General features: G+C 45.9%; 2 protein-coding genes across 3 annotated transcripts in view; both read left to right on the top strand.

Moving 5' to 3' along the window:
* Positions 1–13,949, top strand: part of LOC106599044 (protein piccolo) — a 90,926-nt gene extending 76,977 nt beyond the window's left edge. Inside the window, exons 11-19 of the mRNA XM_045700365.1 lie at positions 58–138; positions 325–464; positions 667–1,801; positions 1,851–5,275; positions 5,710–6,305; positions 6,455–7,480; positions 7,901–8,166; positions 13,395–13,473; positions 13,608–13,949. Coding sequence (XP_045556321.1) covers positions 58–138; positions 325–464; positions 667–1,801; positions 1,851–5,275; positions 5,710–6,305; positions 6,455–7,480; positions 7,901–8,166; positions 13,395–13,473; positions 13,608–13,949 — 7,090 coding nt within the window. The remainder of the gene's footprint in view (positions 1–57; positions 139–324; positions 465–666; positions 1,802–1,850; positions 5,276–5,709; positions 6,306–6,454; positions 7,481–7,900; positions 8,167–13,394; positions 13,474–13,607) is intronic.
* A 4,417-nt stretch (positions 13,950–18,366) lies between these two features.
* Positions 18,367–26,502, top strand: part of LOC106561223 (protein piccolo) — an 18,149-nt gene continuing 10,013 nt past the window's right edge. For both annotated transcript variants that reach the window (XM_045698749.1, XM_045698748.1), the window contains exons 1-8: positions 18,367–19,076; positions 19,631–19,657; positions 21,082–21,173; positions 21,612–21,687; positions 21,830–21,955; positions 24,755–24,863; positions 25,021–25,088; positions 25,174–25,415. In XM_045698749.1, coding sequence (XP_045554705.1) covers positions 19,022–19,076; positions 19,631–19,657; positions 21,082–21,173; positions 21,612–21,687; positions 21,830–21,955; positions 24,755–24,863; positions 25,021–25,088; positions 25,174–25,415 — 795 coding nt within the window. In that variant the 5' untranslated portion in view covers positions 18,367–19,021. The remainder of the gene's footprint in view (positions 19,077–19,630; positions 19,658–21,081; positions 21,174–21,611; positions 21,688–21,829; positions 21,956–24,754; positions 24,864–25,020; positions 25,089–25,173; positions 25,416–26,502) is intronic.

The raw sequence follows: 26,502 nt of genomic DNA, 5'->3' as shown, positions 1-26,502 counted from the left end.
TGTGTGAGGTTTCCCCAGCTAAAGCTACTCCAGCTCCTGTCTTTGCCCCTGAGACAGTTCTAGCCCCCAGTACGACCACCACACCTTCACAGGTCTCTCCAGTATCACCTCCCACCTCACCATCGACTCCAGACTCAAGTCTAGCCTCCAACGCTACGTCCTCCTCCTCTTTCCAAGCTCGAAGTCCTTTCTCTTCCGACTCTACTGCAGTGTCTACTCCGACACCAGACCTGGCCAAAGCAGCAGTTCCCTTTGCAGCTCAGCCGCCTATTGATATCTCCCCTCCTTCTATCGCTCCCATTATGGCTGTTTCTCCAACCACAGTTTTGGTCACAATACAAGATGTGGTGACAGATCCAACCCAAGCACCAACACCAGCTACAACTACAGCCGATGCTACAGCTTCTCCAGCCCAAGCCCCAGCCCCTGCCTCAACTCCTGTCTCAGCACCTGCCTCAGTGGTGGTACAGATACCTGATCCATCTGCAGTCCAAATGCCAGACCTGGTTAGATCTCCATCCCAGATGGCTGCTCAGGTTCTACCTTCTGTGCAGGTCAGAGCACAAGCTCCAATACCAAGCCCAGTACATTCTCAAGCACAATCTCCAGTCCCAGCTGCTCCCAGTGCTGTGCCAACTCCAGTCTCTGCTCCAACTCCTGCCCCAGCTCCAGTTGTAGTCCAAATGCCAGACCTGGTTACCATCACCTCTCCAGTTTCACCCCAAGCCCCACTACCTGTGTCAGCCCCAGCTCCTACCCAGGCTACAGTGGTGCATTCAGTCCCTGTCCCGGCTGCTGCTCCAACCCCAGTAGTAGTCCCAGCTGCACGGACACCCCGAATCCAGAGACAAGCCTCCACCAAAAAGCCCCACCTCCTCCTCCACCTCGCTCTATGTCAGTCTCCCTGCCCCAGACCTCAGCAGAGCCTACCTCAATCAGGGCTGTCCAACATGTCTCCCCCGACCATGACCACCGCTATAGCCATTGGAGCAGGTCTGCCTAGCCAGCCCATACAGTCTGTGGTGGTGGATATACAGCCGCAGGTGGAGCAGGTCAGGCCAAAGGGTGGTGCTGACCCTCAGGTCATGATGACCCCAACCAGACAGGGGCATGTGGTCATCATAGTTCCTAATGTGGAGAACATGTCGGTGCTCAGCCAGTCTACCCAAGACCTTGTGGCATACTCAGTGGCAATAACTACCACTTCTACTGTTGATAAAGGCAGTAGTCTGATGGCAGCAGGGCCTGTGGTTGTGAGTGTTGCTCCTTTCCCTACTGCTCCCTCTGTTCCTGCTATACCTAGCTCAGACACATGTATACCTGTGGCAGATACACCACCACCTCCTCCTCCTCCCACTCCTCCACCACCTCCTGCCACCTTACCCAAGCCATCGGTTTATCCCAAAAAGCCTTCTGTTTCCACCCCACCTTCAGTCCCAACCACAGTACCAGTCTCAACTGCTGTGACAATGGCACAGGCAACTGTAACAACCACAGGCCCCAGTCCAGTACACAAGACATCTGCACCCCCTCCAGTCCCTCCCAAGCCGGTGTCCATCCCTGCAGGGCTGGTGTTCAGCCACCGTCCAGGGGAAAGCATCAAACCTCCAGTGGTTCCCACCGCTAGCCACACACTTCCCAGGACCAGAGAAGTGGTACCAAACGCCAGCATAGCACAGCCATTCACAGCCACAACACTGCCCAGGACCAGAGAACCTCCCAATGCCCTGTATCTGAGTCTGACCACCCCAGTGGAGCCCAAGATGAGTGCTGCCTCGCCCAGGTCCCCTCTGTCTCCGAGGTATGCCAATTGTCTGGAAACGTATGTGGTGATAACGCTTCCCTCAGAGCCTGGCACACCCACAGAGGGCATCACTGTCCAAGCCCCCCATCAGGAGAGGATCCATCCCCTCCACTATGCAGACATGCCCAAGGGATAGGACTACACCTTCAGAACAACAGTCACCCATTACGGCCTTCTCAGCCCAGGCCACTGTCAGGAGAGCGTCAGTTCCCTCATTGAGGCAGCTGCCACCACCAACAGCAGCAATAGTACCAGTCGAAGTAGCAGCACCCCTAGAGGGAGTCACTGCAACAGCAAGGCGGCCTTCCATGCCATCAGCTATGCAGCCTCCACACGGTGTGGCTGAGGTGGTGACCATTTCAGCAGGGTCGGAGATGCCTATTCAGGTACACAGTGTCAGAGCTCCAATAAAGAAACCGTATATACCTCCAACATCCCAGCCACAACAGAACGTGTCTGAAGTTACGACAATGCCATCAGAGCCACAGGTCCCTGTAGAAGTGTCTGCAGCTCAAGCTTTTGGTAGAAGGGCATCAATACCTGATGTACCTCAGCAGCCACAATATGTGACTGAAGTAATGGAATTACCAGCAGAGCAGGTCATACCTGCAGATGTAGTTTCAACTGAGGCCATGCCTGGAAGAGCATCAATACCATCAGAAATGCAACAACCACAAACCATGGGAGAGTTATTAGCAATGCCCTTAGAAGCTATGCCCCCAACCATCCATCAGTCAGCATCACTGACAGAAGTGGTTTCAACTGAGGCTATCTCTAGAAGAACATCAATACCATCAGAAATGCGGCAACCACAAACCATGGCTGAGGTAATGCCATTGCAGCAGGAGATACCTACCGAAGCAATCGCCAGCCAAGTCCATGTAGAAGCTACACCCTCAACCATGCATCAGTCACCATCACTGACAGAAGTGGTTTCAACTGAGGCCATCTCTAGAAGAGTGACAATACCATCAACAATGGAGCAACCACAAACCATGGCAGAGATAGCAGCAATGCCCTTACTGCAGGAGATACCTACTGAAGCTATTGCCAGCCAAGTCCATATAGAAGATACACCCTCAACCATGCATCAGTCACCATCACTGATAGAAGTGGTTTCAACTGAGGCCATCTCTAGAAGAACATCAATACCATCAGAAATGCAGCAACCACAAACCATGGCTGAGGTAATGCCCTTACAGCAGGATATACCTACCGAAGCAATCGCCAGCCAAGTCCATGTAGAAGCTACACTCTCAACCATGCATCAGTCACCATCACTGATAGAAGTGGTTTCAACTGAGGCCATCTCTAGAAGAGTGACAATACCATCAACAATGCAGCAGCCAAAACCCATGGCAGAGGTAGCAACAATGCCCTTACAGCAGGAGATACATATCGAAGCTATCACCAGCCAAGTCCATATAGAAGCTTCACCCTCAACCATCCACCAGTCACCATCACTGATAGAGGTGGTTTCAACTGAGGCCATCTCTAGAAGAACATCAATACCATCAGAAATGCAGCAACCACAAACCATGGCTGAGGTAATGCCCTTACAGCCGGATATACCTACCGAAGCAATCGCCAGCCAAGTCCATGTAGAAGCTACACTCTCAACCATGCATCAGTCACCATCACTGATAGAAGTGGTTTCAACTGAGGCCATCTATAGCCTCGCATCAAAACCATCATCAATGCAGCAGCCACAAACCATGGCAGAGGCAGCAGCAATGCCTTTACAGCAGGAGATACCATCAATACCATCAGCTGCACCGCAACCACAAGCATTGGCCGAAGTGATGACTTTGCCTTCAGAGTATGAAATGCCTACGGAAGTTAGAACAACTGAGGCCACTACCACTAGAAGGACATCCATATACTCTGTAGCACAACAACCATACACAGTTGCTGAAGTAACGGCTTACCCATCAGAATATGAAACACCCATCCAGGTGGTTACAACTGAGGCTATTTCCACTACAAGAAGAGCGTCTATAACCATGCAGCAACCCCTTAGTATGGCCCAGGTTATCACAATGCCTGCAGAGCCAAACGTAGAGGCATATGCTGCCCAAGTCCCATACAGGAGAGGATCCATCCCCTCAGCAGTGCAACCACCACAGGCAGTACCAGAAGTGCTGACTTATTCATCAGCGCATGAGACCCCCCTGGAATTCATTACAACTGAAGCCTACACCAGGAGAATGTCAGTTCCATCTATCCAGGAGGTTCCCGAGACCGTCCCGGTGGCTCCAGTCACCATCACCAGGAAATTCCACCATGAGTCAATTGAGAGCCAGGAGATCTATGGGCCTGAGAAGGTGGTGAACAGCCTGAGCCACATGTACTCCTCATCTATCTCCACCTCAGCCCAGCCCCCGGAGAGCCTGCCCAGCCTGGTCACTCAGGTGGTCACCACCGAGGTTCAGAGAACCACTGTGTCTTTGGTCCATGAGAGGCTGCCCCAGGTACCTGCATCCAATGGAGTGGCCATCACCATCCAGCCAGACTTGGTTAAAGTCCAGCACTCTCCCAAACAGAACGGGAAGATCTACTCCGGTGATGCCATTGACCTCCGCACCATTAAGGTTGGCGTGAAGATGACCGATTCAGGGATGGACTTGACGTCTCAGGAATCAAGTCGCCATTACATCTGTAGCGACTCTAGTGGCCGACATACAGCAGTGCAGCCAGAGATAGTGAACTTGAGTGCTGAGATCATCCCTTCCACTACGCTGTCTGTTGTCACTGATAGCATCACTATCGTCACCTGTTCAGACACCATTGAGTCCTACATCAGCGAGCCAGCAGAAATACCTTTAGATCTGCAGCGTTATGTTGCCTCCATGCCTCTCCCTCTCACCACATACAAACCATTCCAGCCTCTGGCACAGATAGTGTACAGGCGGGTGGACTCTCCGCCTATCATCAACACAGTGTTAGCCACAGACACAGAGACACCAATCAACCTGTCTTATGGAGCCTCCATGGTAAATAGCAGACTTCCAGTGACCATGGCCCCCGCTATCACCAACGTGGGGGACATGCTCTCAGAGCCAGCAGGGGCTGTGGATCTGTCCACCTCTAGACCCCTCAGGGCCATGGTGGCTCTGTCTGGCAAGAGCCCTGGTGTGGTGACCACAGTCATAGAGGATGATGGGACACCCATAGATCTGACAGCTGGCAGGAATGTGTGCTGTGATGTCATCTACAAGCTACCCTTCACAGGGAGCTGTAGGACCCAGCCGCCGGTTAATACCCAGCCTGACAACCGCTTCGGCTACAGAGACGACCACTACCAGTATGATCATGCTGGGGTTTATGGCATCAAGGGCCTGAACGGCAAGGCCATGTCTGAGACCAACCTGGCTGATGCAGGACTGTTCCTCTATGATGGAAACACCAGATATAACTATAACGGAGCCTCGGACAGTGCAATAGACCTGACATCTGCTAATATGTCCGCAGGTTGGTATGGTAGAAATATAGCATGTTTGCTAGGTTTTGGATTCTTTTCAACTTTTTACCTGCTTGAAATTTATTTCTGAATGGTAACCTATTTCTCTGGGCATTGTTTTACATCAGTTATCATTATGTTAATTTTCTAGTGTGATTAAAATGTGCATTTACAGTACTTTTGCATGATTTGTGAAACTATCTTGATTTTAATTAATGTCCTGTTTCTTTTGTCTTTTCTTTCTTTTACACAGATGCATGCGTATGCCTGCGTGTTCTCCCACAATATTTTGGCTTTGCATCATGCTAGCTGGACAGACTGAATATACTTGCATGCTTAGTGTTATGATCTCCCCAAATCAAATCGGCATGGCCTCATTTTGTACAGAAAGTTATGATGTTGTAATCATTGACTTAAACCTACATTTCTGGACCCATCATAACAGGTGAAGCTCTAGACTACACCAGTAAAGCTGCTGGGGCGTATACGGGGATATCCACTGCTCCATATTCCCAAGTCCCTGCTTATAGTGTCTTTAGATCCTCAGACGGAATGGTATACTCCTCCATAGCAGCCCCTGTTCCTTCTACATACGCGATCACCACTCAGCCAGGTTCCATCTTCAGCACCACCCTACCTCCTACCACAACCCTCCAGGAGCAGCCAGCACCAGCTCCACACCCCTATGGCTTTATTCCCACCAGCGACCCTGGCCAACAGATTATCAGCTTGGACACTAGCCTGCCCAAGGACCTGCTGCCCAGTGCTCTGGCTGACATCATGACTGGCTTCCCTGACCTGTACTCTGACCAGACACTGGAGGCCATCGCAGCCTCTCTGGACGCCCTGGCTTCATCGCCCATGTTCCCCGGTCTGGATGACAGCAAGATCACCCAGTACCAGATGGAGAGGGAGTTCCTGGAGCTGGAGAAGCTGAAGCAGCTGTGTCTGGCTGAGGAGCTGGAGTGGGAGAGGCAGGAGATCCAGCGCTACCGTGAACAGGAGCAGATCATGGTGCAGAGGGAGCTGGAAGAGCTACAGGTATGAATGTGTGTGTACAGTATATGTCTCCTGTGTTAATGTATGGTGCGGGGTGTCGTGGTCACTGTTCATGCTCACTGTTTTTAATATGTTTGTAATCAGTTACTATAAAGTGATCGACAATATTGTTAATCTAATCTATTCTACAGGCTCTGAAACAGCAGCTGTTAATGCAACAGGAAGAGGAGCACCAGGCACAACTTGTAGCCCAGCAAGAGACCTACAACCAGCAGAGGCAACAGTTAGAGCAGATCCAACAACTCCAGGTGCAGCTCCAGCACCAGCTAGATGAGCACTACAGTACTACAGGGTCAGACAACCTGCTAGAGAAGCAGTATACAGGGGTTGGGGATAACGGCCAATACTGGCCTGTTAGGGATGAGTCCACCACCTCATCCACTGTTACCCAGCTAGAGGGTGGGCAGTATGTAACCAGCGAGGGTCAGAGAGAGAGTGGAGGTCAGGACCAGCTGCAGCTCAGTAGGAAACAACCAGCAGGGTCTAACCAGCCTGGTGACCAGGGGTATGGTACAGGAGTGGTAGGGAAGAGGATAGTGGACAGTGGGGTCCAGACAGATGATGAGGACTCAGTAGACAGGATGTATGTAGGGAGGAGAAAGAGGAACAACAGGAGGGGTGTAGACAGCAGTGTTCAGACTGATGATGAGGAGGACCAGGAGGTTGACTGGGACATGCCAGCCAGGTCGCGGAGGCGCTCCCGCTCCAGTAAGCACAGCGGTGACGGGAAACACGGTAGCTCTAAGGTCTCCAGCATTGCCATCCAGACTGTTGCAGAGATCTCTGTCCAGACCGACCACTCCGGGAGCATCAAACGCCCCAGCATCCAGATGGACACTAAGGTGGAGATCATCAAACACATCTCAGCCCCAGAGAACTCTCAGAGAGGAGGCAGTCTCAGCTGCCAGACAGACTCAGACCGGAGGCGCCAGACAGACATCATCCCCAAGTCCCCCAAGGTGCTCTACTCCCCTGCGTCCACCCTCTCCTCCAGTAAGGCCATGGAGGGAGGGCAAAAGATGCTGACCACTGACCCGACCAAGTTTTCCTCCAGCCCTAGGATGCTGAAGCCTGGACAGAAGTCTATGTCTGACCCAAAATCTCTCAGCCATACCACCGAGGACAGGATAGGCTACCACTACTCAGACAGCTACTCTGTAAGTCATTGCAGTAAGAATACTGGGAATATAAAATAGTGTTAAATATGACCATGTTAAAGGCATAGTAAAACACATTGATTGCATGCTGTTGAAATGTTTGTTGAAAGTAAAAACCTTGCAATAGTATTAAAGTGATGCTCCAGAACTTTTGTATAATTTCAATCAGTAGTTTTGAAAGTGTTGCTCACAAGCCAAAACGGGTCCCCGATTTTTCTGTACTACGTCATCCAAATGTGTTCTGTCATCCATTTCGTATGATATATTACGTCCTGCAATTAACATGATTATTATATTTAAAACATTTAATGAAATTCATTTGATATGTTACACTTTTTTTTTGCTTAAGATCCCGGACTGCATCTTAAAGTACTCTTATCTTATCTATTGTCTTATTGATTTTTCCTCTGTCTGTCCTAGGGCCATGGCTCTTCTTCAGGCACTGGAAAGAAGGTGAAGAGGACCCTTCCCAACCCACCCCCTGAAGATGACCCTCTGACCGGCCCGTCGGGTTACAGCACCAACTCAGCCCGCCGCCGGCTTGGCCGTCACACCACCATGGCCCGGGCCAAGATCCTGCAGGACATTGACAAGGAGCTGGATCTAGTGGAGAGAGAGTCATCCAAGCTCCGCAGGAAACAGGCCGAGCTAGATGAGGAGGAGAAAGAGATTGATGCCAAGCTGAGGTAATTTATGAATTTTACCATTTGGGAAAGAGGCAAGTCATTTAAGAACCAGTTTTGATTTACAATACAATAGCATACTTTAGATGAGTAGAACACATTGGTGTGTATGAAGTGATCCCCCCCCCCCCCCCCAGGCATAATGGGATCCTTGTCATCCAAAAATGTATACTTTTGACTGATCTGTTCATAGAACATTCTTTCAAGAGTCTTGTTGACTCAAGGTGCTTCAAGGTGCTTTTTGGCAAACTTGAGTCAACCTTTTGGACTAGATGGATCCCATTATGTCTGGCGAAAACCACACACTGCATTCCACTTTAAGAACCTTATACCAATTCATACCAACGGTCAAGCATGGTGGTGGTAGTGTGATGGTTTGGGGATGCTTTGCTGCCTCAGGACCTGGATGACTTGCCTTAATAGAAGGAACCATGAATTCTGCTCTGTATCAGATAATTCTACAGGAGAATGTCAGGCTATCCGTCTGTGAGCTGAAGCTGAAGCACAGCTGGGTCAGGCAGCAAGACTATGATCCAAACACAGATTCAAGTCTACATGAAAATGGTTAAAAAGCAACTCATTTGAATTCAAAGTCTAGACCTAATCCCAATTGAGGTGTGGTGGCAGTACTTGAAACAAGCACTTCATGCTTGAAAACCCACAAGTGTCGCTGAGTTAAGACAGTTCTGTATGCAAGAGGGGGGCCAAAATTCCTCCACAGTGATGTGAGAGACTGATCAACAACTACAGGAAGCATTTGGTTGCAGTCATTGCAGCTAAAGGTGGCACTAACTGTAACCAGTGCCTGCAACCTGGTTCAGGTTGTCAGTCAACCTACCAGGGTATTTACAAATAGCACAGGAACGAAATCATCAACATGTATTGATCAAATCATTAATAATGCTGCAGAAATTTGCTTTAAAGCAGTATCCAAATCCATAGGATGTAGTGATCACAATATAGTAGCCATATCTAGGAAAACCAAAGTTCCAAAGGCTGGGCCTAATATAGTGTACAAGAGGTCATACAATACGTTTTGTAGTGACTCATATGTTGATGATATAAAGAATATTTGCTGGTCTGTGGTGTGTAATGAGGAGCAACCAGACGGTTGCACTTGACAAATTTATAAAATTGCTGATTCCAGTTACTAATAAGCTCACACCCATTAAGAAAATGACTGTAAAAACTGTTAAATCCCCTTGGATTGAAAAATGGTATGGTTGAGAGGGATGAGGCAAAAGGTATGGCAAATAAGTCTAGTAGCCCAACTGATTGGCAAACATACTGCACATTAAGAAATCATATGACTAAGCTAAATCATTTAAAAAGAAACAATACTATGAAACAAAGATAAAGTATATAAAGAATGATAGTAAAAAGCTTTGGAGCACCATAAATGACATTTTGGGGAAAAAGCCAACTCGACTCCATTCATTAAATCAGATGGCTCATTAATCACAAAACCCACTAATATTGCTAACTACTTTAATTACTTTTTCATTGGCAAGATAAACAAACTTAGGGATGACATGCCAGCAACAAACGCTGACACTACACATCCAAGTATATCTGACCAAATTATGAAAGACAAGAATTGTACTTTTGAATTCCGTAAAGTCAGTGTGGAAGAGGTGAAAAAATGATTGTTGTCTATCAACAATGACAAGCCACCGGGGTCTGACAGTCTGGATGGAAAATTAATGAGGATAATAGTGGACGATATTGGCACTCCTATCTGCCACATCTTCAATTTAAGCCTACAAGAAAGTGTGTGCCCTCAGGCCTGGAGGGAAGCTAAAGTCATTCTGCTACCCAAGAATAGTAAAGCCCCCTTTACTGGCTCAAATAGCCAACCAATCAGCCTGTTACCAACCCTTAGTAAACTTCTGGAAAAAATGGTGTTTGACCAGATACAATGCTATTTTACAGTAAACAAATTGACAACAAACTTTCAGCACGCATATAGAGAAGGACACTCAACAAGCACAGCACTTACACAAATTACTGATGATTGGCTGAGAGAAATTGATTAAATAACGATTGTGGGGGCTGTCTTGTTAGACTTCAGTGCAGCTTTTGACATTATCAATCATAGTCTACTGCTGGAAAAACGTATGTGTTATGGCTTTACACCCCCTGCTATAATGTGGATAAATAGTTACTTGTCTAACAGAACACAGAGGGTGTTCTTTAATGGAAGCCTCTCAAACATAATCCAGGTAGAATCAGGAATTCCCCAGAATAGCTGTTTAGGCCCCTTGCTTTTTTCAATCTTTACTAACGACATGCCACTGGCTTGAGTAAGGCCAGTGTGTCTGTGTATGCGGATGACTCAACACTATTCACGTCAAATACTACTGCGACTGCAATGACTGCACCACTTAACAAAGAGCTGCAGTTAGTTTCGGAATGGGTAGCAAGGAATAAGTTAGTCCTAAATATTTCCAAAACTAAAAGCATTGTATTTGGGAAAAATCATTCACTAAACCCTAAACCTCAACTACATCTCATAATGAATAATGTGGAAATTGAGCAAGTTGAGGTGACTAAACTGCTTGGAGTTACCCTCGATTGAAACTGTCATGGTCAAAACATATTGATACAACAGTAGCTAAGATGGGGAGAAGTCTGTCCATAATAAAGTGCTCCTCTGCATTCTTCATAACACTATCAACAAGGCAGGTCCTACAGGCCCTGGTTTTGTCACACCTGGACTACTGTTCAGTAGTGTGTTCAGGTGCCACAAAGAGGGACTTGTGAAAATTGCAGTTGGTTCAGAACAAGGTAGCTGGCCCTTGGATGTACACGGAGAGCTAACATTAATGACATGCATATCAATCTCTCATGGCTCAAAGTGGAAGAGATATTGACATCATCATTACTTGTTTTCGTAAGAGGTGTTGACAAGTTGAAGGTACCGAGCTGTTTAAAATACTAGCACACTGCTCGGACACCCATGCATACCCCACAAGACATGTCACCAGAGGTCTCTTCACAGTCCCCAAGTCCAGAACAGACTATGGGAGGCACACAGTACTACATAGAGCCATGACAACATGGAACTCTATTCCACATCAGGTAACTGATGCAAGCAGTAGAATCAGATTTAAAAGCAGGTAAAAATACACCTTATGGAACAGTGGGGACTGTGAAGTAACACAAACATAGGCACAGACACATGCATAGACACACGATAACATATGCACTATACACACACGTACACATGGATTTTGTGTTGTAGATATGTGGTAGTGGAGTATGGGCCTGAGGGCACACACTTAGTGTGTTGTGAATGCTGAAATGAATGTATTGTAATATTTTTTAAATTGTGTAACTGCCTTAATTCTGCCTTAACCCAGGAAGAGTAGCAGCTAATGGGAATCCATAATAAATACAAATACAAATTGAGTGTAAGGGGACAATTACTTTTTCACACAGGGGAATTGGGTGTTGCATAACTTTGTTAATTAAATAAATAAAATAAGTATACTTTTTTGGTTATTTGTAAATTTAGGTTCTCTTTATCTAATATCAGGTTTTGATTGAAGATCTGATAACATTCAGTATAAAAAATATGCAAAAATAGAGAACATCTGAAAGGGGGCAAATATCTTTTCACGGCCATGTACAGTGCCTTGCAGAAGTATTCATCCCCCTTGTCATTTTTCCTATTTTGTTGTATTAAAACCTGTAATTTAAATTGATTTTTATTTTTATTTCATGTAATGGACATACACAACATAGGCCAAATTGGTGAAGCGGAAAAAAGTATTTGTTAAAATAAAAAATAAAAAAGGAAAACTGGTGCGTGCGTGCATTTGTATTCACCCCCTTTGCTCCGAAGCCCCTAAATAAGATCTGGTGCAACAAATTACCTTCAGATGTCACATAATTAGTTAAATAGATTGCACACAGGTGGACTTAAGTGTCACATGATCTCAGTATATATACACCTGTTCTGAAAGGCCCCAGAGTCTGCAACACCTCTAAGCAAGGGGCACCACCAAGCAAGCGGCACCATGAAGACCAAGGAGCTCTCCAAACAGGGTTGGGTTATAAAAGGGTTGGGTTATAAAAAAATATCAGAAACTTTGAACATCCCACGGAGCACCATTAAATCCATTATTAAAAAATGGAAAGAATATGGCACCACAACAAACCTGCCAAGAGAGCGCCGCCCACCAAAACTCACGGACCAGGCAAGGAGGGAATTAATCAGAAAGGCAACAAAGAGACCAAAGATAACCCTGAAGGAGCTGCAAAGCTCCACAGCGGAGATTGGAGTATCTGTCCATAGGACCACTTTAAGCCGTACACTCCACAGAGCTGGGCTTTATGGAAGAGTGGCCAGAAAAAGCCATTGCTTAAAGAAAAAATTTGCAAACACTTTTGGTGTTCGCCAAAAGGCATGTTGGAGACTCCCCAAACATATGGAAGAAGGTACTCTGGTCAGATGAGACTAAAATTGAGCTTTTTGACCATCAAGGAAAACGCTATGTCTGGCGCAAACCCAACACCTTTCATCACCCCGAGAACACAATCCCCACAGTGAAGCATGGTGGTGGCAGCATCATGCTGTGGGGATGTTTTTCATCGGCAGGGACTGGGAAACTGGTCAGAACTGAAGTAATGATGGATGGCGCTAAATACAGGGAAATTCTTGATGGAAACCTGTTTGTCTTCCAGAGATTTGAGACTGGGACGGAGGTTCACATTCCAGCAGGACAATGACCCTAAGCATACTGCTAAAGCAACACTCGAGTGGTTTAAGGGGAAACATTTAAATGTATTGGAATGGCCTAGTCAAAGTGCAGACCTCAATCCAATTGAGGTCACCAGCGGAACCCATCCAACTTGAAGGAGCTGGAGCAGTTTTGCCTTGAAGAAAGGGCAGAAATCCCAGTGGCTAGATGTGCCAAGCTTATAGAGACATACCCCACGAGACTCGCAGCTGTAATTGCTGCAAAAGGTGGCACTATAAAGTTTTTCCTTTGGGGGTGAATAGTTATGCACGCGCAAGTTCTGTTTTTTGTCTTATTTCTTGTTTGTTTCACAAAAAAAAATGCATCTTCAAAGTAGTTGGCATGTTGTGTAAATCAAATGATACAAACCCCCCCAAAATCTATTTTAATTCCAGGTTGTAAGGCAACAAAATAGGAGAAATGCCAAGGGGGTTGAATACTTTCGCAAGCCACTGTAAATCCAATCCCATCTTCTCCTTTTTACAGGTACCTTGAGATGGGCATCAACCGTCGTAAGGATGCCCTGCTGCAGGAGAGAGAGAAAGAGAGAGGGCCTACCTGCAGGGTGTGGCTGAGGAGAGAGACTACATGTCAGACAGTGAGGTCAGCAACATCAGGGAGACCAGAGGTAGCAACCACGGCCTAGAGAGACCCAGGACAGCTCCCCAGTCAGAGTTTGACCAGTTCATCCCCCCTCAGACTGAGGCTGACTCTCAGTACTCCACTCTAGCCAGTCCCTACTCCCACTATGCCCAGTATGTCCCCCAGACCAATGCCACCAGCCACTACCCCCAGCAGACCCTCTACCAGCAACAGGCCCTCTACCAGCAGCACCCCTACCAAAGTCAGTCAGTCTACTCCTCTGTACCCAGCCTGTCCTACCCCCTGGCCTCCCACTCCCACCAGCAGGCCCAGTCCTCAGGCTACCAGTCCAAGAACACCACCAACTATGAGGTGATCCGGAACCAGCCCATCATCATTGTACCCTCCTCCAGTGAGGGGGTGGGTATGGGGTTGGGAAGTACAACAGCCTGGAACTGAGGATGGGTCTGGAGGAGAGGAGAATGGCCTCCAGCCCCATGTCTAATATATCTACTGAGTCCTTCTACGCTGACATCGACCACCACAACACCAGGAACTATGTTCTGATAGAGGACATAGAGCAGCTGACTAAAGGCTCTGCAGGGCTGGGGTCAGGGTTCAGCCTGCCTGATAAGGACCTGTCCAAGGCTGACAGGCTGCTTCGGGCCGCTGAAGCCAGGCGCACTGCAGAGGTAACTGTTATGTATTTAAAACAGTGGCGGTCATTGCTGTTTAAGATTAGGGAGGATTTTGTTCTTTTTTATGATCCTTATTTTTATTACAGCATATTGGATGACTGTCATTCATATTCCATTCACCCAGCTCAATGTAACATCGATAGGTTTAGGCTACTAAATGATACAAAAAATGTTTCCTATACCCATCATGAGGTTGCTAGTAACCTACGAATGAAAGTTTATAATGCAGGTGCACAGGTCGAGAGACAAATTGGAGTAATCAAGGTGACAGACAGTGACACATTCAATACCGGGGGAGATATGTTGTGTGGGGAAACTGATTTTTTTCACCTGATCTGTCCAACTTATCACCTCTAAAATGTAAATAAAACACTATAAAGAGTTTATATAATGTGTCATTACATACCTATCTGATGGTTTGTGTCGAATTTGAATCGGGTTTTAGGACGGCGGTGCTAAAGTTATCTTCAGAAGTAAACAGTGGCTGTCTCTGCTTTTGAGAGTCGTGATGACGCAAAAAAATGTATGCATTCAGTTGTACAATTGACTAGGTATCCCCTGTCTCTTTCTTGTTTTTAAACTAACTTCATAGTCAACATAGCCATTACAACTAACACGTTAGTAAACCCTCTACAATCACGCAGTACAGTGTACAGCAAGCAGTTTAGCTGTTACACCGGCGGACCCCGGTGGTAATAAAACAAAAAAACGAAAGCTTACCTGGACTTGGAAAGTTCCAGTGTTTAATAGTCTTAGCCAGCTAGCTAACATAATTAGCATTCCTCTCTGTTTGAGCCAAGTGTTTGAGTAGCTGGCTGCATTAGCTAGCTAAGTAAGTGAAAGTGAACAAAAATACATTGAAACATAGCTATCTCTCTCTGCTGCTGCTTCTCCTTAGTTTTTGAAGAAATTTGTTCAAAATTGTTCAACTATTGTCTTTCTCTCTTTTGAGTCAACTACTCACCACATTTTATGCATTGCAGTGCTAGCTGGCTCCAGTTTATGGTTTCAGTACTAGATTCATTATCTGATCATTTGATTGTGTGGACAACATGTCAGTTCATGCTGCAAGGGCTCTGATAGGTTGGAGGATGTCCTCTGGAAGTTGTCATAATTACTGTGTAAGTCTATGAAAGGGGGTGAGAACCATGAGCCTCCGGGGTTTTGTATTGAAGTCAATGTACCCAGAGAAGGATAGAAAATAGCTGCTACACCATGGTGCTACCCTAAAGAGTGCTGTTGAGGCTACTGGAGACCTTCATTGCAAAACAGTGTGTTTTAATCAGTTATTTGGTGACATTAATATATTTAGTATAGTTTTATCAAAAAATGATACATTTTTAAATGTTTAACCATATTCATGTATAAGACGGTCCTCCCCTTCCTCCGCTGAGGAGCCTCCACTGATTTAAAGTAAATGCTCTTCTGTGATATGTACGTTATGTTATATATCCTGTTTCAGTGTGTCTTGTGTGAATTTAGCTGAAAATTGCTTAAAATTCTATGCAATATGATGATGATTTTCTGTTCTTTATTTAGGTGGCTGCGTTCCTGGGTAACTCGCGTCTGCACAGCTACGGTAAAGGAGAGGAGGACTCTATGGAAGAGCCCTATGAGCTGAAGCTCCTGAAGCAACAGATAAAGCAGGAGTTTAGACGAGGGACGGAGGGTCTGGAGCACCTCTCAGGCCTAGGCATGCCTCAGTACCTCTCCACTGACCCCAGCTACAGACACTTCCCTAAGGCTGAGAAGTACAGCATCAGCCGGCTGACCTTGGAGAAACAAGCAGCCAAGCAGCTTCCTGCCGCCGTGCTCTACCAGAAACAGATCAAGAACCAGAAGAAGGCAGCACTGATGGACCCCAAGATAACAAAATTCTCCCCCATCCAGGAGAGTAGAGACCTGGAGCCAGACTACAGCAGCTTCCTGGGCTCTGGAGTCTCATCTATCACCAACCTGTCCACACGAGCCAGACTGCTTCAGGATGAGATCAACTTTGGCCTGAAGAAGAACCTCTCAGAGCAGCAGAAGTACCTGGGCTCCTCTCTGGGAACTAACCTGGCTGGCTCTCTGAGCCAGTCCCTTAGCCTGGGGGACCCACCATGAGGTCCACCCTACAGGATGACACCACCTACCCCAGCGGCACGAGCTCTCGCCCTTCCTCACGACCCAATTCCCGCCCCACTTCTGTCTACGGCCTGGATCTTTCCATCAAACGGGACTTGTCCAGCTCCTCTCTCAGGCTGAGGAGCGAGGGAGAAGCCCTGGATGCAGCGTTCGGCTCCGGGCTGGCCAGGACCAAGCCCACCAGCCTGCCCATCGGGCGCATCCCCATCGTGGCTCAGAACTCAGAAGAGGAGAGCCCTCTGAGCCCGGTGGGAGAGCCGATGGGCATGGCCAGAGCCTCAGCTGGTCCTCTACCACCTATCTCAGCTGACTCCAGAGACCAGTTTGGCTCCAGCCATTCCCTGCCGGAAGTCCAGCAGCACATGAGGGAGGAGTCCAGGGCTACACGAGGACATAGTGGGGTCTACGACAGAGACATAGCCTTCATCATGGATGATCTGGGGGAGCGATGTCTGACAGCGAAGGTAAATGGCTCCTGAGGCTTTCACAGCATCCTGAGTCTCTGGACATGTCGCAATGCTCCTGACTGTGTTTATGTCTGCCTGAGAAGGCTTTGACTCTGTCTCTGTTGTCCTCATCACTTATTATTTCACATCTTTTATCATCATGTTGTCTTTGTCTTTTGTTCTGGTTTCTGTTTCTGTCTTGTTTGATCTCTGCATGCAACACTGTTTGTTATTTTGCCTTCTTTTGTCTGTCTTCTTCACCGATACATAATACGGTTGATGTTATGTATGAGACAGTGTGTCTGTGTTGTTATTAGCATGCTCCAGTTCTGTTCTCTTCTTTTACATGTTGGCTTCCTGGTTTCATCACTGACCGAATGTATTATGGGATGGATACAGGGTTTCATTTAAGCATACAGAACAGTAAAGTAACAATAATGTATTATATGTGATCATAAATAGCACACACTTGTGCCTCTGTGGACTAAATAGGTGTTAACCTATTTAAATGGATGGGAGACTAATGAATATGCAACAGTAGCTGGTAAACTGTCGCTACAATCTGGGTGCTATCTATAGTCTATACAGGCTGCTAGATTCATGATAGGATGACAGAGAGAAACACCCTGGGACTACAGGCCCTGTTGTCTACAGTTCACCACTCCTCCTCCTCTCTCCTCTCCTTTCCTTTTCTTCTCCAGACAGAAAATGGTGTCTGGTTTTTGTAGGAAGTAGGTCAGGCCTTTAGACAGACATATATTTACTTTTCAGCTATTGTGGAGCTTGTCCTGCTGTCAGCAGCCATTTTAAAGGCATAATGCTGAATCACTATGTGTGGGTCTGGGTCTAGTTACTGTAATTGTTCAGACGATGCAGTCAGCCATTTATATTGTACCTGACTCACTCACGTTGTCTCTTTACCAGAAATACACACATACTATTACAGCAGTAATAATACAGAGAGCTTATGCTCACATTTATATTGCAATGCAATGACATTTTTTCCCTAAGGATTTTGTAGATTATTTGTTTGTGTATTTAAGTTTTAGATTTGGATCCATGTTGATAGTAGACATATACTGTACACTGAGTATACAAAACATTAAGAACACTTGCTCTTTCCATGACATAGGCTGACCAGGTGAATCCAGGTGAAAACTATGATCCCTTACTGATGTCACTTGTTAAATCCACTTCAGTCAGTGTAGATGAAGGGGAGGAGACAGGTTAAAGAAGGATTTTCAAGACTTGGGACAATTGAGACATGGATTGTGAATGTGTGCCATTCAGAGGGTGAATGTGTAAGACAAAATATTTAAATGCCTTTGAACGGGTTATGGTAGTAGGTGCCAGGCTCACCGGTTTGAGTCTGTCAAGAACTGCAATGCTGCTGGGTTTTTCACGCTCAACAGTTTCCCGTGTTTATCAAGCATGGTCCACCAACCAAAGGACACCCAGCCAACTTGACACAGTTGTGGAAAGCATTGGAGTCAACAGGGACCAGCATCCCTGTGGAGAACTTTCAACACCTTGTAGAGTCCATGCCCTGACGAATTGAGGCTGTTCTGAGGGCGGGGGGGGGGGTGCAACTCAATATCAGGAAGGTGTTCCTAATGTTTGTACATTCAGTGAATGTTATGGTAGTCACACTACACAGTTATTTATAGCATATTCATCCCTGCACATCTTGGGTATTTTCCATTTTGTATTCATGCATGTTGCTGTGAGATAAAATGTGTTTGAGTTTCCATTTCAATAAAGCTTGACATCGTCTTTTGCATGATGTTGGTTGCTTTGAATGTTTCCAAGCGACTGTAATGTGCATGCTCTCTTCTTATTGGTGGCATATTAATGTGTTCTCTCCCCATCTCTTCAGCTGTCCTTCTCACATCTATGTTTTCTAACCAGGACCTCACTCCTAAACATGCCCCTATGTTTCTATTGGCCCGGCATAGTGTAGTTACTGATATTTAGTTTCAGAATGCACACCATTTCTCTTTACATATTTGAAAATATATTTTGGAAAAGACAAGCAGAAACACACGGACACACGCACACACACATTAATAAACATATATGCAAGTTGATTATTTTGAAATAGCATTTTCATTTGAATAGCATGTTAAACAGTTTTACATTTACTTTAAAACTGACCCCAATGACAGGTGAATTAGTAGTTGATGAGCAGCAGAAGGCTCTCTTTCTGACCCTACATCAATAAGAGTGTCTATCTGCCTTGGTTCCAGCCCTAAATGACTCCATGCTGACACTGAACAGAGATGATCCCAGAATCTTTCATGAGAGTATCAGACACGGTAGAGTATTCTAGTTTAGTTCCTCCCCACTGGCCCTGCTGCCTGCCCTCCACTAATACAGCAGCACCATGTTAAAGGGACACTCCGCAATATGACATCATCATACCCAGCCGTACCCAGCCATGCCTCAAGGAAGGGCGCTAATTGGCAAGACAAAATAAGTCGCCCCACTGTGATGTCATATAGTTGAGTCTACCTTTTGATGTTTAGAATGCTTTAGTATCCATGTGACTTTACAGTAGGTCAATGCTATGCATTTGATATATTTTAGTAAGTACCCGTGTATTTGTAGGTAGATCATTTTACAATTATTCTACAATTGCTGTATTATGACATACGTCTTTCATGCACTTCTAATCAGAAATGCAAACTTCCTGATGGACTATAATGTTATAAGATGTATTTATTTGCTTTCAAAGCATGTGCTCCACTATATATAGTTCAGTGCATGTGATATACAGTGTAAGTGGATGGTGACATAGTCCACTGAATAAGTCTTAGATTCATGACGTTGTGTTGTAGCCGTTTCTAAAACATATAACTTTACACCCCAGCCGGAGGCCCCAACTGGAACATAGAAGGTGAGAGCTGCAGTGTGAACGGTCTAGTCCAGACCACATCCCAACCCCATGTAGCTTAGACAATGTCTGCTTCCACCCCACAACACACCACGCCCCATGGTGCTCAATGACCTGATGCTGATGGTATCACGTACACAAACATTTTAGACCCATTTCAGGAATGACCCATTTTTGGATGGTACTTTACACATATCAAACTCATCGTGGAATGACCCATATCTTGATGTTAATGTACTGTAAACATATCATATACTGTAGTGGTTCCCCAATCCATTTCTGGAATGATCCACTTTTAAATGGTTCTGTACATATATCAAACCCATTTCTGGAATTCATGTTCATGCACTATTGCAAGGTGGCTCAGATATGGCTCCACATTTAAATGCTATACATTACCACAACAATGACATGTCTGAATACCACATCAGTAATTGTCGAGGGTCTCTCACACGATGATAGATGCAACAATGATCATGATGTTAGATCACCCTGATAACAACACCAGCTAACAATGCCCCACCTCACTGTCTCAGGGCAAAGGGAACTGTACTGTACTTGTGACTGTGGAAGGCACTCTCCTCCGCGTCCACCTTCAGTCTGTCTCTACTGTGTTCCTGACCCATTGTGGAGATGTTTCACTCTCTCTTGGCATGACCTGTTTATCAGCACACACAAACACACACATACACCCGCACACACACACACACACACACACACACACACACACACACACACACACACACACACACACACACACACACACACACACACACACACACACACACACACACACACACACACACACACACACACACAGGGGTCCCTCTGCATGCCATAACTAATTGAAATACATCCATCCCCATCCAGCCTCTGAAGGGGTCACTAATCTAATACAACTGGGGATGGGACAGAGCAAGGTTTTCACCACTCTGCCTTCACCTCTCCAGCTAGCTCAGATCACTGATCACCTAGAAGCAGTAGACATGGAGTGAAGGATGTGTTTATAAAGTATTTTAAGGGGTGCTACTCATGCCCAATTCCACATAGCCACCTCGCTCCCGCCCCAAGGCACTTGTGTAGATCTGATAATTCACATAGACTCCGCCAAGCCTAGCAGAGAGTGACTTAGAGATAGTACAATATTGCTAATACCTTCAGATCTATATAAAGTGCGTAATGTAGGGTCAGGGGCTAGAGGCTAGCGGTTGATTTGGAGTTGGGCATCTATCCTGCTTGTAAAGGGTTTGACCATTGAGTATCCCCTCTCTGTCTCTGTCCCTGTCCGCATTTCTCCACCCGTCTCCCCCTCCCCATGTCTCTGTCCCTGTCCGCATTTCTCCATCCGTCTCCCCCTCCCCATGTCTCTTTCCCTGTCTGCATTTCTCCACCCGTCTCCCCCTCCCCATGTCTCTGTCCCTGTGTAGCATACCACCTGAGGAGGGAGGACACTGACTGGTTTGACAAGCCTGCAGAGAGACAACATCGGGTAAACGGACAAGCTCTGGACAGGAGACAGGTTAGAGGAGCTGGATACGTCTAAACTAGTTGACTACATTTAATAAAATACATTATAAACTGGCTGGTTTGAGACTCAATGCAGATTGGCTGAACGCCATGGTATATCAGACTATACCATGGGTATGACAAAAAATGTCATTTTTACTGTTCTAATGACTTTGGTAACCAGTTTTTAATAGCAATAAGGCACTTCGGGTGTTGCCTTGAGTCGTGTTTAAGAACAGCCCTTAGCCATGGTATATTGGCCATATACCACACCCCCCGTGCCTTATTTCTTAAATATCCTACATTTTCTCGTAATTGAATGTACATTGGTAGTGACTGTTGTTCATGTTGTCTTTAGCTGAGTTGTATTGGAGTGCTGCCATATTTTTTGTTGTCGTTGTAATCAATGTACTGGATCTTGACTGTTCTGATGTCCCTGTCCCTCCCACAGATGAAGTTGATTCCCTATGTGTATCCTCACACCCGGATCAAAGTACAGAGAGACCCCAAGGACAGCAGCGTTTCAGGTAGAGCACCCAAACGTACAGTAAACATTCTATAATGTACAAATCTATGGCTATTCAAATGTAATAATAGGATCTCAGACTCTGGAATTCCAATATGACATTTCAGGCCTGTTTCATTGGTGTGGGTGTGTGTTCCCTGCAGGGAATGGCCTGGGGATTCGTGTGGTGGGAGGGAAAGAGATTCCTGGGAGTCGTGGTGAGATAGGAGCTTACATTGCCAAGGTTACGCTCGGGGGAGTGGCTGAACAAACAGGGAAAGTGGTGGAAGGTAAGTGTACATGCACGTGTGTGTGTAAGGTGTAAGTATTTACAAATATAAAGTGGGTATGTTAATCTGTGCAGAAAGAAAAAAGGTAAGTGACATTTGGAAAAATCTAACATTCTTATCGTGGTATATCATAACTGCTAAGTGCATGTTGTATGCATTTCAATTTGTACGAGTTAAGCTGGATGAGGTATATTGATAATTTCACAAATGTTCTGGAGGAGAGCTGATAACCTAATGGTTTAAGCAGGAATCTATTATTATATGAATAATACCAGGCCAATGTCAGCTCACTCTTTGCCAGGCTATCTGAGCGCCAGAGAGAGAGAGAGCTTGTGTGTTCGCCTGCACGTGAGCGGGCATTAGCACATGTCACGTCTTATTCTCTGAGATGTCAGATAGCCAGAAAAAAAGCTCTGTCAACTCACTCTGCCCCTTTGCAATGCCTGCACAGGATTAGTAATTATGCTGTATTTAGCACACACACACAGTCACACACACACACACACACACACACACACACACACACACACACACACACACACACACACACACACACACACACACACACACACACACACACACACACACACACACACACACATACACACACACACACACTGGAAACTGTATTTAGCCCCCCTCTCCATCATATTTCTGTAAAACTCTTCTGTCTGAAGCACAGATTAGTACAGGCTACAGGCTGAAGACAAGAACGTAGAAGAAACTTCAGAACACAGCACTCTAACTACCAGACATCCTGAACAATGTGACAGTAGATCTCTCCCACTGATATATTTGGGGGATTTGCTCTGACGTGGTACATGTTTGAGCATCCAGACCTCCTGGGTTGAACCAGAGGGAAAGCCTTGTTCTTTATGATTCTATAGCATAATCCACTGCAGTTAGGGATGTGAGGGTTCATCTACTCCCTCTCTCTGTCACACTCAGTTCAGACGTGGGGACGTCACACCCTGGCGGGGACGTCACACCCTGGCGGTGACGCTAGCGACATGTGACAGCCTTTGCTGAGAGAGGAAGGAGGAGTTTGAAGGACAAACACACACACACACATACAAGCGAACAGATTTACACACACACACACAATTGTCTCTCTCTGCATATTCCATCTCCCTACAATCCCCTTCAGTTTGTAATTATATTTAGCGTCATACAGATTGTGTAGATAATTATGTAGACAGAGTAATTGTCCCAGTGTATTTTAATTATGACAGAATGTTTGGTTGTTTCTGTTTTTCTAACATCTATTACACAGTAACCCTCCTAGGAATGGAAGCAACCATAGTACCATAGTGTTGTTTTGCTCTAAAGTTGAGGTTTTATCTGACTTTCTTCAGTGGACTAAATTGCCATTATGCAAATGCTATGTTTCGACTTTAGTGAAAGAGACCATGGAACTGAACACTTGTGCCCTCAGGTGCAGAGAGAGAGAGGGAATGAGAGAGAAAGAATGAGAGATAGAGAATGAGAGAGAGAATGAGAGAGAGAATGAGAGCGAATGAGAGACGGAGAGCAGAGAAAGATAGAAATAGGTAGAAAAAAGGAGGGAGAAGAGATGAGGAGGGGGGAAATGGGAGGGGAAGAGCGATAGCATGTTGTAAATGTGGCCTTGACTATCTAATCTACAGAGAGAGAGAGAGATGTTAATTCCATCCTGTCGTCACAGCAGCTGGCGAGTTGCTTCATAAGCAAAAGTCTCATGTGAGGACGAGGTTTCGTTTGTGTAAGTGCAGCCCCAGCGCCGAGGCTGCCATGGGTTTGAGTTTGCTGTGCACTTTCTCCCTCTCTATTTCTATCCTACCTTACTTTACTTTCTCTGGCATGTTCTCTGAGCCTTGTCAGCTGTGTGAACAAGAACCTGAAAGAAAGACGCTCTAGTCATGAACAGAAAAGGCAGTGGTAAATTTCGAAGAGTTAGAGCCTACCCTTGAGAAGGAGTTAAACTTGTAAGCTTGGTTGGGTTGTGACAAATCTTCCCGATTCCAGCCTTGCTGAAGCACCCCCAGATCATCACAGATCCTCCACCAAATTACACAGTGGGTGGAGACACTGTAAGCCTCTTGTAAGACTAATAAGGGTTATTTCACCAAATATTGATTTCTGAACTCTTCCTAAGTTAAAACATTAGTATTGTGTTGTTTAAAAATGAATATGAACTTATTTTCTTTGCATTATTCGAGTTCTGACAACACTGCATCTTTTTTGTTATTTTGACCAATTGCCATTTTCTGAAAATAAATGCTCTAAATGACAATATTTTGGGGGGAATTTGGGAGAAATGTTGTCAGTTAGTTTATAGAATAAAACAAAAATGTTAATTTTACCCAAACACATACCTATAAATAGTAAAACCAGAGAAACTGATAATTTTGCAGTGGTCTCTACATTTTTCCAGAGCTGTTTGTTTACATTGCCAAAGCAAGTGAAATAGATAATAAACAAAAGTGAAATAAACAATCACAAATGAACAGTAAACATTACACTCACAAAAGTTTCAAAGGAATATAGACATTTAAAATGTCAAATTATGGCTATGTACAGTGTTATAACGATTTGCAAATAGTTAAAGTACCAATATGGGTTGTTTGTTCTTTGTGTTTGTTCTTCACTGGTTGCTCTTTTCTTGTGACAACAGGTCACACATCTTGCTGCTGTGATTGCACACTATGGTATTTCACCCAATATATATGGGAGTTTATCAAAATTGGATTTGTTTTCAAATTCTTTGTGGGTCTGTGTAATCTGAGGGAAAGATGTGTCTCAAATATTCTCTCTCTGTAGGAATGCAGGTGTTGGAGTGGAACGGGGTTCCTCTGATGGGGAAGACCTACGAGGAGGTGCAGTGCATTATGAGTCAGCCGTGTGCAGAGGCGGAGTTCTGTGTCAGACTGTGAGTCAAACAGCCCCCTCTCTCCTCTCATCACTCTCTCTCCTTCCATCCCTCTCTCCTCTCACTCATCTCTCATATTTATCATATTTCTCTCCTCTCATCCCAACTTAATTTAGATCAAAAACTAAATTTGACCTTTGACCTTCCTGTCTCTCAGTGATCTGAACATGCTGTCTGACCCTGATCACCCCCAGGCCCTGGAGAACCACGCCCAGCTGAAGCCTGGTATGTCACTAGTGTGGTTGTAGGTATCCTACATAGGAATCATGACCTCTGAGTTATAATGACACATTAATGTGTGTGTGTGCAGGTGACAGGCAGCGTTCTCCAGGAGTGGATCCTAAGCAGCTGGCTGCGGAGCTGCAGAAGGTGTCCCAACAACAGGCCCCTGGGATGGGGTTGGGTGTGGGGGGGCCAGTAGGGGTCCTTTCTGCCCTGGACCGCTCAGCTCTGTTACACTCAGGCAATGCATCGGCCAGCTCTAGTGCCGTCCCCAGCCCCGGCCAGCCTGCCTCCCCAGCCATCAACAAGAAACAACGCCACAGCACCAAGGTACTGCCTCTACTTGTAGTACATTATGATATTAAGAGCCCATAGCCTTCTGTAGAGTGTGTTACTACAGCCATGTGGTTGGTGAGTTCATCATTATTAAGTCATAGACGTGTGTGTGTGTGTGGTGCATGGTGCATGGTGCGTGGTGCGTGGGGCGTGGTGCGTGGTGCGTGGGGCGTGGGGCATGGTGCGTGGTGCGTGGTGCGTGGGGCGTGGTGCGTGGGGCGTGGTGCGTGGTGCGTGGGGCGTGGTGCGTGGGGCGTGGTGCGTGGGGCGTGGTGCGTGGGGCGTGGGGCGTGGGGCGTGGTGCGTAGTGCGTGGTGCATGGTGCGTAGTGCGTGGTGCGTGGTGCATGGTGCGTAGTGCATGTTGCGTAGTGCGTGGTGCGTGGTGCATGGTGCGTGGGGCGTGGTGCGTGGTGCGTGTGAGGAGGTCTAGATCCATTGCTTTGTCTGCATTGTGGATTACAGGAACATGGCACTAATTATATAGACACATGCATAATATGTGTGTGTAGAGAGAGAGAGAGAGAGAGATCATGCTAGTGTGGTTGTGTGTCTTTGTGTGTGTGAGTGTGTAAATACACATAGTATTAGCTATTTTCTATGATAGACGTAATATAATGCATCTCAACCAACTGAATGAACCTTCTCTGACTGTACACCATGACTTTTCCAGTCTGTCGAACCTCTCCTCGTGAGTTTCCTCTTGGGTCCTATAGAGCATCTCCATGATAAGGACAGGTCCTTTATCTGTCATCTGACCATAGCTATCCCACCCTGGTTAACCTACTGCTACTTAAAACCGTAGTATCATGGACATAGTAACTGAAGTTTAAAACCATAGTATCATGGACATAGTAACTGAAGTTTAAAACCGTAGTATCATGGACATAGTAACTGAAGTTTAAAACCGTAGTATCATGGACATAGTAACTGAAGTTTAAAACCGTAGTATCATGGACATAGTAACTGAAGTTTAAAACCGTAGTATCATGGACATAGTAACTGAAGTTTTCAGGCTGGCCAGAGGCCACACTACAGAGCAGGGACTCTCATGGCAGTGTGTGTGTGTGTGTGTGTGTGTG

This window comes from Salmo salar, chromosome ssa17 (genome assembly GCF_905237065.1).
Source record: "Salmo salar chromosome ssa17, Ssal_v3.1, whole genome shotgun sequence".
NCBI classification, from domain to species: Eukaryota; Metazoa; Chordata; class Actinopteri; order Salmoniformes; family Salmonidae; genus Salmo; species Salmo salar.
This window is presented reverse-complemented; position numbering and strand designations above follow the sequence as displayed.